The following is a 12,126-nucleotide window of genomic DNA, read 5'->3' on the forward strand; positions in this document are numbered from 1 at the left end:
CAATTATAGCTGTAGGACCAAGTCAGCTCAAGTTTCATTCTTTCAGACATAACTAAACTCAATCTATGCTCCCAGAAAGAGTCTGAACACTGGAAACTACCCCTCTGCTTGGACTTGCTGCATAAATGTTCTGTCTTGTAGGACAGAAAATACTGTCTCTGCCCAAGCATCCAAGGAAGGTTGTTTTTCAAAATACAAAGAAAATAGGTCTGAGTCTAAGAGCCTTTCAGTGAATGGATTGCAAGAAGATAGGCAAGAGTCTTCAGCAGTGTTTTTCTGGAGAAAGGAATTTCAATATTTGCTTTCTCTCTTAAAATGGGGCTAGAACAGATTAATATTTTAATAATTGAAAACATTTAATATTTGGATGTTCATACAATCATTCCCACCCCTCTGTATCTTTAAAATACTACATGGCTGAAGACTTTTTCTTCTGAAGTTATGAGTTATTTTACCAGCTTTCCCATCTGTACTTTTCTGTGTGTTCCTTTGCAAATTTTATACTTTTCCTTTATTTCTTTCTTTATTTATTTATTGCTAAATCAAAGTCACACACAAGAAGCCCATTTATTAGGCTAACTGGGCTAGAAATGAAAGCAAAAGTAATATAACATCTGTGCAAGGATTTTTTCCCGACCAGCCAAGTGAACCAAAAGTTGATCCTAAAACAAACATGACATTCAACCTTTTTGTTCCTACACATATTGTGAAATCCCTAATGCTGTCTGGACTCTCCTGTTGTCTCACAAAAATTGGACAGCTGCACATACAGTGTATTTATAGTACATTATCTAAACCAAAAAAACAATGAGGAGTCCAGTGGCACCTTAAAGACTAACAGATTTATTTGGGCAGGACTGGCCTTACCATGAGGCGAACTGAGGTGGCCGCCTCAGGTGCCAGACTGTGGGAGTAGGGGGTGGGAGGGCACTAGGACCTAGAGTGTAGAAAATTGTGTCTGCTGCAGGTGCATATGTATTCTCTCTGCTCTAGATGCACAAAGATGGTGGAGTGCTGTGCTGGAGGAAGGAGGGCACAAGAGACATAACAGGCAGGCAGGAGAAAAGGTGAGAGGGAATAACAGAAAGCAGCAGGAGCTGCAGGGAGAGAGAGGAGGAGGATCGTCTTATGTACCTCTCTAGCACCCCCAGGAGCCTGGACTGATTAACACCAGCTTCTCAGGGAGCTTCCTGTCTCCTGCTGCTTCCCTGAATCCCCCACTTGAGGAGAACAGGCAGTCAACTGAAGTAGTAGGAGCCAGTTAGGCCCTTAAGACGCTGATATCTTCCCTCACTCAGGCCCTGCTACCAGCCTGCTTATTTGTTCCCTTCAACTGAGTGTTGAGAGCCACTATTGCTGGCACAGAACAGCAGTCATGAGTGAAAGAAGAAAATGCCCCCCTGGGGCAGCATTCAGAAAAAGAAAGGAAGCTTTTCTATCTAAGCAGGAAGGAGCTCTCCTGAGATACACAGACACAAATGTTCACGGTGAGCCTTCTGGCCCCAGTGAGGATGTGAGTGGTGAGGAGATGCCTGATCTTCCAGTTAGTCAGAGTGCAGGTGACCTGGCATCTACTGCAGCATCCATATCTCCATCTCAAATGGATGTAGCTATGCACATTTCTGAAGAAAAGTGTGGATCAGAGAAGAGTGTGGTGGAGGCGCAAGAAACAGCTGCTGCTGAGTTTAGTTCCTTAAGTCTAGATGATCCAGGACTGTGGACCCACTTGAGCAGTAGCGTGAGGGACTTTCTTGTACAGCAAGTGAAAAACTTTATGTTCCCCAAAGACAATGAAAATAGAAGTTTCCATCCAACACATTACTGGCGTGAAAACCCCAATGGTGACAAAGTGGAGAGGCCATGGCTTATGTACTCAAAAACCCAAAATGCTGCATACCGTTTTTGTTGCAAACTCTTCCAGTCTAATGTTCCAGCCACATTGGATTCTACAGGAACAAAGGACTGGAAAAATCTGGTTAGAAATCTGGCATGCCATGAGAAGGCAGCAAATCACCGGAGAGCTTTCCATAGGTGGAAAGAGTTTGAGATGAGACTAAGGTTAAAGGCCACCATATATGATCAGCATCAAGAGAAGATTGCATCAGAGTCTCTTTACTGGCAAAATGTTCTGAAAAGGCTCGTTGCTATTGTGAGAATGCTTGCTACCCAAAACCTAGCACTGCATGGTACTTCAGATCAGCTGTATGTGCCAAACAATGGAAACTTCCTTAAAATTGTGGAGCTGATGGCTGAGTTTGATGCTGTACTCCAGGAGCATCTAAGAAGAGTCACCACCCAAGAAATGTACACACACCACTACCTTGGAAAAACAATTCAAAATGAGATCATACAGTTACTGGCAACAAAAGTCAAACAGAAGATTGTGGCAGATCTGAAGCCAACACGATATTACTCTGTTATTCTGGACTGCACACCTGACATCAGCCATACGGAACAAATGACTTTAATGGTGTGTTTTGTAACAACAACAGAACCTAGTGAAAATGTTCCTGCAATGGTGACTGTCACAGAGCATTTTCTAGAATTGATTGATATTGATGATACTACAGGAGCTGGTATGACAAATATGCTTCTTAAAAATCTGGAAGATACGGGAATTGCGATAGCTGACATGAGAGGTCAGGGCTACGATAATGGTGCCAACACAAGAGGAAAGAACAAAGGAGTGCAGACACGGATCCGAGAGTTAAACCCTCGAGCATTTTTTGTCCCATGCAGTTCTCATTCATTAAACGTGGTGGTCAGTGATGCAGCATCAGCTTCTAGTGAGACGGCTGAATTTTTTAATGTAATTCAAAGCAGCTATGTATTTTACTCTGCATCAACTCATCGATGGCAAATTTTGAAGCAACATCTGGGAACTTCCTCTCTGACACTGAAACCACTGAGTGCCACATGATGGGAAAGTCGAGTGGAGGCAATAAAGCCTATCAAACACCAAATTGGGAAGATAGATGATGCCATAGTTGCCATTATGGAGGATAATGCTATGACAGGAACTGTTCATGGGAGAACGGTGGCAGAGGGAAGTGGAATCACCAGAAACATACATAACTCCAAATTTCTGTGTGACTTAGTGTTGTGGCATGACATACTGTTTGAAATAAATGTTGTAAGCAAGAGATTTCAAGGTGTTGACCTCGATATATCTGGAGCAATGGGAGAACTGGACAAAGCAAAGTCATACCTACAGTCTTACCGGTCAGATGAGGGATTTCAAAACGTTCTGAAGAGTGCACAGAAGTTGGCAAAGGAACTACACACTGAAGCTATTTTCCCACCCATTCAAGAATACAAGAGTCACCAAAGAAGAAGACATTTTGATTACGAGGCACGGGATAATCCCATAAGAGACCCCAAACAACAATTCAAAGTGGAATTCTTTAACCAGGTGCTAGATTGTGCAATACAGTCAATTGAAGAACGTTTCATGCAGCTCAAGGAACACAGCAGTATATTTGGGATGTTGTATGATATTCCAAAACTCCTCACTATACCTGAAGAAGACCTACACCAGCAATGCAAGGCACTAGAAACAGTGTTGACACATGATGTCATGCACGATATTGATGTGAGTCATTTAGGTGATGTATTGAAAGCCCTTTCAAGATATATTTCAGCTCCAAAGGCCGTTCTGGAATATATGTGCACAAATAAGATGACCATCCTCTTTCCAAATGTTTTTGTTGTTCTGCACATACTTCTAACTCTTCCTGTAACAATTGCCAGTGGAGAACGCAGCTTCTCCAAGCTGAAGTTAATAAAAACACATCTATGTTCCACAATGACACAGGAGAGGCTGGTCGGCCTTGCAACCATCTCAACAGAGCATGAGCTGGCCCAGACTGTGGACCTTCAGAAGGAAGCAGTTCAAATCTTTGCAATCAAGAAGGCACGGAAAGCACCACTTTGATTATTCAAATAGATAAAAATGCCAGTGTTTACTATGCAGACAAGAAAAGTTACATTTGCTGTTCAGGCATTTGAAAGTTAAGTGTTACTTAAAATTTTTGAACAAGGCATTTTAAGTTGTTAGTTCTCCTTTATTGGGGTAGGTAGCAGAGCAGTAACATGAGAGGAGTAGAACTGGAAGAAGGCAGAATTGAGACCTTTCAAAGGTTTGGCCAAAGCGAGGGGGGGAATGGGAGCGTCATTTGAGCTCCCCACCTCAGGTGCCAAAATGTTGTGGGCCGGCCCTTTTCATTTGCAAATTTAATACCATTAATTTGGGCTTGAATAGGGACTGGGAGTGGCTGGCTTACTACAAAAGCAATTTCCCCTCTCTTGATATTGACACCTCCTCATCAATTATTGGGAGCAGGCCACATTCACCCTGACTGAATTGGCCTTGTCATCACTCATTCTCCACTTGTAAAGTAACTCCTTTCTCTTCCCGTGTCAATATAATAATACCTGCAGCTGTAATTTTCACTCCATGCATCTGAAGAAGTGGGTTTTTTCACCCACAAAAGCTTATGCCCAAATAAATCTGTTAGTCTTTAAGGTGCCACCGGACTCCTCGTTGTTTTTGTGGATACAGACTAACACGGCTACCCCCTGATACTATCTAAACCAAGCCCTTGAAGTAAAACCCAGGTCTGCTACATGGCTTCAATTATTCCAGTACCACTACAGGGAGGTAGTGTGGCCTATTTGATGGGGACTCAGGAGGCCTGTCTTCTATTCCTGGCTCCTTCATAGAGTCATAGAGTTGTAGACTTTGAGGTCAGAAGGGACCATGATGATCGTCTAGTCTGACCTCCTGCACAACACAGGCCACAGAATCTCACCCATCCACTCCTGTAATAAACCCCTGACCTATGTCTGAGCTACTAAAGTCCTCAAATCATGGTTTAAAGACTTCAAGGTGCAGAGAATCCTCCAGCAAGTGACCCGGGCCCCACGCTGCAGAGGAAGGCGAAAACCTCCCAGGGCCTCTGCCAATCTGTCCTGAAGGAAAATTCCTTCCCGACCTCAAATATGGTGATCAGCTAAACCCTGAGCATGTGGGCAAGACTCACCCGCCAGACACCCAGGAAAGAATTCTCTGTAGTAACTCAGATCCCACTGCCTCTAACATCCCATCACAGGCCATTGGGCATATTTACCGCTAATAGTCAAAGATCAATTAATTGCCAAAATTTGGCTATCCCATCATACCATCCCCCTCCATAAACTTATCAAGCTTAGTCTTGAAGCCAGATATGTCTTTTGCCCCCACTGCTCCCCTTGGAAGTCTGTTCCAGAACTTCACTCCTCTGACGGTTAGAAACCTTCGTCTAATTTCAAGTCTAAATGGAGGTAGATATTACCACATTCGAGGTAGAAGCCAAACTCGAACAGCTTAATGGGACTAAATCGGGGGGCCCAGATAATCTTCATCCAAGAATATTAAAGGAACTGGCACATGAAATTTCAAGCCTATTAGCAAGAATTTTTAATGAATCTGTAAACTCAGGGGTTGTACCATATGACTGGAGAATTGCTAACATAGTTCCTATTTTTAAGAAAGGAAAAAGAAGTGATCCGGGTAACTACAGGCCTGTTAGTTTGACTTCTGTAGTATGCAAGGTCTTGGAAAAATTTTTGAAGGAGAAAGTACTTAAGGACATTGAGGTCAATGGTAAGTGGGACAAAATACAACATGGTTTTACAAAAGGTAGATCATGCCAAACCAACCTGATCTCCTTCTTTGAGAAGGTAACAGATTTTTTAGACAAAGGAAACACAGTGGATCTAATTTACCTCGATTTCAGTAAGGCATTTGATACAGTTCCACATGGGGAATTATTAGTTAAATTGGAAAAGATGGGGATCAATATGAAAACTGAAAGGTGGATAAGGAACTGGTTAAAGGGGAGTCTACAACGGGTCATATTGAAAGGTGAACTGTCAGGCTGGAGAGAGGTTACTAGTGGAGTTCCTCAGGGATCGGTTTTGGGACCAATCTTATTTAATCTTTTTATTACTGACCTTGGCACAAAAAGTGGGAGTGTGCTAATAAAGTTTGCAGATGACACAAAACTGGGAGGTATTGCCAATACAGAGAAGGACCGGGATATCACACAGGAAGATCTGAATGACCTTGTAAACTGGAGTAATAGTAATGGGATGAAATTTAATAGTGAAAAGTGCCAGGTCATTCATTTAGGGATTAATAACAAGAATTTTTGTTATAAGCTGGAAACTCATCCGTTGGAAGTAACAGAGGAGATGAAGGACCTCAGAATATTGGTTGATCACAGGATGACTATGAGCTGCCAATGTGATATGGCCGTGAAAAAAGCTAGTGTGTTCTTGGGATGCATCAGCGAGGTATTTCCAGTAGAGATAAGGAGGTGTTAGTACCGTTATACAAGGCACTGGTGAGACCTCATCTGGAATACTGTGTACAGTTCTGGTCTCCTATGTTTAAGAAGGATGAATTCAAACTGGAACAGGTTCAGAGAAGGGCTACTAGGATGATCCGAGGAATGGAAAACCTGTCTTATGAAAGGAGACTCAAAGAGCTTGGCTTGTTTAGCCTAACCAAAAGAAGGCTGAGGGGAGATATGATTGCTCTCTATAAATATATCAGAGGGATAAATACCAGGGAGGGAGAGGAATTATTTAAGCTCAGTACTAATGTGGACACAAGAACAAATGGATATAAACTGACTGGCCTCCTGATGATATTAGGTAAGTCACTTCACTGCTCTGTGCCTCACTTTCCCCATCTGTAAAATGGAGATAATGATTTGGGCCATACCAAAGTCACAGCCATGAAAAACGCGTCATAGACCATGAAATCTGGTCTCCCCTGGACTCCCAGGCAGCGCCACCACCAGTAGCAGCGCAGAAGTAAGGGTAGCAGTACCACAACCCCCCCCCCCCCCCCGCGCCCCCATAATAACCTTCTCCACACACACACACTCCTTACTGGGTCAGGACCCCCTACAATTACAACACTGTGAAATTCCAGATTTTAATAGCTGAAATCATGAAATTTACCATTTTTAAAATCCTATGACTGTGAAATTGACCAAAATCGACCCGGAATTTGGTAGGGCCCTAATAATGATACTGGCCTCTTTTGCAAAGCACTTTGAGATCTACTGGAGGAAAGCACTGTACAAAGTATGTATTATTTATTGTTGATGCAGAATAATTTTGTTATTTAGTGATGTCAAAATCAGAATAAAAATGTTGGAAGGGGTTTGTTTGTTTTTGTTCGTTTGTTTGTTTAAAGAATTTTCATTTTGAAAAATACCAAGAAAAAAATATAAAGCTATTTTAAAAGGAATGAAAGTTTTTAATGTATTAATGTTCCTGAGGAGTTCATATTTTCACCATCATTTATTCCATTTCTCCTTGTTATGCAACAAGGAAGTCAGTAATACAGAGGGTGTTTTACAATCACTGAACACATTTTGAAGCCCATAAATGTAATATAAACCATCAATGGATATGTTATTTTCCCTGAGTCAGAGCTGTGTGTGGCACTCGGCTTAAATAGAAGATCAAAGGCATTTTGTGAGTTATCAAGGCATTATATACCCTCATAAAGAGTCAGAAAGGTTTGATTTCATGGCCCAGCGGTGTCTGTCAGTAATTTGTCACTTTTGAATATTTTAATTCTCCCTTTCTGTTATGGCATTCAGTAGCAATGCTATTATTCCCTGAAGTATTAAAAACTGGCTGCCATCTACTGATCATGTACAGGTATTGTTCTGGGAGCTACCTCTGCTGAGCCTGCAATGTGCAGTAATTCATTTCCCTTTTGGGGGTGAAAATGAGATTCGATTCTTTGGCCTCAGTATTAAGTGTATTCCTTAAAATCCTGGGGGAGGGGGTTGTCAGCTGTCTAAAGAAATATTGTCTTGTTAGGAGGATAAGCAAAGTTCTATCCCATGTTGTATGGCTTTGAACAATTTGAAGTTAAATCACTTCAGCTAATATCTACCAATGGATACTAGCATAAGCAGCTTGCTAAATTCATCAGTGCAAGAGACCCATTTGTTGCTACCTTTTCACACCCTAATAATAAATAAAATATATGGAGATATACCCATCTCCCAGAACTGGAAGGGACCCTGAAAGGTCATGGAGTCCAGCCCCCTGCCTTCACTAGCAGGACCAAGTATTGATTTTTGCCCAGATCTCTAAGTGGTCCCCTCAAAGATTGAACTCACGACCCTGGGTTTAATAGGCCAAAGCTCAAACCACTGAGTTATCCCTCCCCCTCTAGCTGCTACTTAAGTAATAGGTGACCTATTAGAGAAGAGAGAGCTGTGCAGCTTTAGTTTACATGGGGCTAGTGAGATGGAGAAGGAATGTATTACAACCCCATGCCTCTTGCTGCAAGAAGACTTACAAGTGAAATTACTCTCTACATCATATCTCAGCTGTGTAGGTTGCTTGTTTGGTACACCAAGCTCTTCCTTAACTGTAACTTATTCCGATTTTGTTTGTTCAAGTGAAGATAGATGAATGGCCATGAGGGCTGGCGGTCTCCCAGTACCGTTCTGTGACTCTTATTCTTCCCCCCATAACAAACCTGTGACTTTTCCTGAAAGTGCCCCTGACAGTATCACTGACGATGTAGAAATGAGCCGTGCAGGAATCCTGACTTTGTCCTTGGGGATTTTAAGTACCGGGGAGACAGTTTTAGCACTCTAAAGGGGGAAATAGGCAGATAGTCCTTTTTTCAAAGAGAAGGATAGCTGTTTGGAGGACAGCTGGCTGATGATGTCCGGGAACGCTCATTCAGAGGAAGCTCTGACCACATGTCGACATTAAAGACTCCATGATAAAAACTATCGTACTTCCATTCTGCAGTCATTAAGTTCCCCCTGTTGGTTCAGGGGGATACAATATTCTTCATGTCCTATCCTACACTGTTGTGTAGTGTTGTTGCTGTACTCTGTTAAACAGCTGCCACGCTCCGCTTCAGAGGTGGCTGCATTTTACTGAGGGGTGGAAGTGATCCCTGTATTGATTTGCTAACTCCCAGGAGTGCCTTCACCCACAATTGCACAATTGATAAACCATGGCTGGGATGATTTAGTTGGTGTTGGTCCTGCTTTGAGCAGGATGTTGGACTAGATGACCTCCTGAGGTCTCTTTCAACCCTAATATTCTATGCTTCTATAAGTTGAAACTGCTATAAAAGTGCCACGTATTATTATCATGCTCCCAGGAGAGAGAATTCTGTCCTTCTCTTGCTGCTTGTTAAGTATAAATATTTATTGTGTGTTTTTTTTTTCCTTTTCCTTTTGTTCATCTAGTTAGTTCTGCACTGTGAATCCTCTGTGAGCCTGCCCTTGTCTGTTCTGCTGGAAAGGTATTGTGAAGCGTTGTCAGCTCACTACAATGTCACAGGTATATACTCCGTTCACTTCTACCCACAGTCAGTTTTTACACTGCTGCCTATCACTGCCGTCAGAGAGCATTCAAAAATGCCCTCAATCCATTATTGTATATCCCTACAGAGATAAACATAGCTGAGTCACCTGGGTCCTCTTAGCAGCAACAGTCTATAAGGGTTTGGTTTTTGAGCAGGGCCCTCAGATTTTATATTCCTGGAAACAACTGCAGGCATGATTTGGAAGGTACCAATCACTCCAGGAGGACTACATAGCCCTTAAACATCTATCAGTCTGATTGTACCAAACCAAGCAGTGAGACACTGAAGTGCTGTGAACGGTGCCCACACTTACTCCTGGACACCAAACTGTGGCGCAAACTGGGAGCTGACTCTTTTCTGTAACTTCAGAACCTAAATGTGGTGAGCCAGTTCTCAGCCCTCAGATTCTAACTCTAGCTTTTCAGTGTGGGACAGAGGACCAATATGAGGCACGCACCACGATAGAGTATAATGGAGAAGTTTGAAATGATATGAGAATCTTTTTTAAATGTGGAGGAACATAGAAGTTACCATTTAGGGCTAGTCTACCCTACCGTGCTACACCAGCACAGCTCTCCGATCGGCATAATTACTCCACCTCCGTGAGAGGTGGAAACTATGTCGGAGGGAGAGAGGCTCCTGCCGCTTAGGTCGATGTAACTTGTGTCGCTCAGGGGGGTGGCGTCTTCACATCCCTGAGCGACATAAGTTACAGTGACTGAAGCGGGAGTGTAGACCAGCCCCTGATCAGGTCTCATGCCTCAGTGTAAGCGTGTGTGGGACTCACCCCTGTGGCACCTCCTGCTGGTCGTCTTGGGAATTAGCTCTTCCAGCCTCTGGAGCGCCCTCTGCAGGCCAGTGTCCCGCTGCCACTGGCCCCCTTGTCCCTCCCAGGACCCAGTGCCCCTTGTGTTTGGGGTGCTGCCCCATGGCAATACCCCCACAGTCTCAGGGTCTCCCCACCCAGGGGAACCCCCACCCCCTATTCCTACCTCGCCTCAGTCATAGGCTACTGCCAGTTACCAACTTGCCCCTGCAGCCTGGGGCAGACTGCAGTGTCAGCCACTCGTCATAGGCAAGGTTAGGTCTGGACCTGCTGCCTCTCTCTGCAACCCAGTGCCTCTGTGGGGCCTTGGACAAGGCCCTGCAGCCTGGGGAGTTGCCAGCCCTGCTTCACTCTAGGCACCCTGAGCTTCCCAGTAACCAGGCCCCTCTCTCTCTGAAGGCAGAGAGAAACCCTTGGGCCTCTGGCTCACAGCCTTTTTATACAGGCCAGCTGTGGCCTGATTGGGGCGTAGCCCAGCTTTTCCCTGCCACAGCCCTCTCTCAGGGCTGATTTCAAGCCCTTTAGGGCAGAAGCGGGTAACCACCCTGCTACACTCAGGAAATGACCAACACCTGGTGCTCAAGAGGAAGGTAAAATCCCCTCTATGATACACATAGCCAGTCATGCCTCACTGTGTGTGCCCGCACGCCCAACAATATCCTCCTGACAGTAATGGGTGATCCACTTATTGCCTTAGCTGTACCTTAGTTTGCATATAAATGTGTGCAATGACCTGCATCCAGCAGCAACATTGAATTCTGCACTTTGTGGCATTACCTTCTATGCTTTATGCAATGTACTGCTATTTTTTTTTAATATCAATTTACCAGTCATTTATTTCATGAAATGTCCTTACTCTTCCATAGTATGAGACAAAGTACAAAGGAAAGACCGATCCGTTTTCTTGATATCTTTCATAATTTTGAATACTTCATTCAGGTGTCCTTTGCCTCTTGAATATTATTTTAAGTATTACAATAAAACTTGCCATTAATTCATAATGGGCATTTCATGCTTCCCCATCCATGGATTTAATTGCACAAATTAAATTTCACACCAGCCAGTCTGAGATGTTGGCAAACAAGTCACTTCTTAATTGCTGGCATAAATAATGTTCTGGGCTCTTTATGCAAGGCATGAATATAGCAAAACTTATAAAGCAGATTTCCACTATTGAAACAGCATTTTAAAGAGAGAGGGGACAATAGAAGATACAGAAGGCAAATCAGGAGAACCTAGTTGACCATGGATCCTCATTATAAGGTATCAGCAAAACACCAGCCTCGGAACTAACCAGACTTTCAATCTATAATGAAGCCATCCAACTTACTACTTTTATGTAACACACCACCCTCGGCTCTAGTACGTACTCCTTAAACTTTCTTGGGGCGCGCTTTCTCTCTCACTCACACACATACTCACACTCAGACACCCCCCCCCCCCATACAAGTATCTTGAATAAACTTTATTAAGAACCATGGAGAACAATCCATATGAAAATCCTTGTTTGGTCTACCTTATCTGTCGCTCAGTCACGAGAGCTCTGTAACAGTCCAATATCTGAGTTTCCTCCCCGCAGAACTGCTAACTTCACATGAAAGTGTGTACTGCCCCTTTAAAGGACAAGCTGGAGTCTTCAGCTTGGGGGTTGGACTAGATGACCTCCTGAGGTCTCTTCCAACCCTAATCTTCTATGATTCTATGATGCCTGAGTGTACTCAAGGAGGCTCTGCCCTGGGGCTGGGCTATATAAACAGGAAAATGAAGCTGAAGGGGAGTAGAAGTTGTGCATGGTGTAACATGTGGGGGTTTCCTCTTCTGGGTGGCAGGAGATTAGTCCTACTAAACTCAGCTACTCTGTTTGGTGAATTTTAAGTTTGGGAATGCTGTACCA

General features: G+C 43.5%; 1 protein-coding gene across 3 annotated transcripts in view; it reads left to right on the top strand.

Moving 5' to 3' along the window:
• The window catches only part of CRHR2 (corticotropin releasing hormone receptor 2), a 260,488-nt gene that overhangs the window by 23,137 nt on the left and 225,225 nt on the right, over nucleotides 1–12,126 (top strand). For all 3 annotated transcript variants that reach the window (XM_034759884.1, XM_034759887.1, XM_034759885.1), the window contains exon 2: nucleotides 9,288–9,381. In XM_034759884.1, coding sequence (XP_034615775.1) covers nucleotides 9,288–9,381 — 94 coding nt within the window. The remainder of the gene's footprint in view (nucleotides 1–9,287; nucleotides 9,382–12,126) is intronic.

The sequence above is a fragment of the Trachemys scripta genome, chromosome 2 (genome assembly GCF_013100865.1).
Source record: "Trachemys scripta elegans isolate TJP31775 chromosome 2, CAS_Tse_1.0, whole genome shotgun sequence".
NCBI classification, from domain to species: Eukaryota; Metazoa; Chordata; order Testudines; family Emydidae; genus Trachemys; species Trachemys scripta.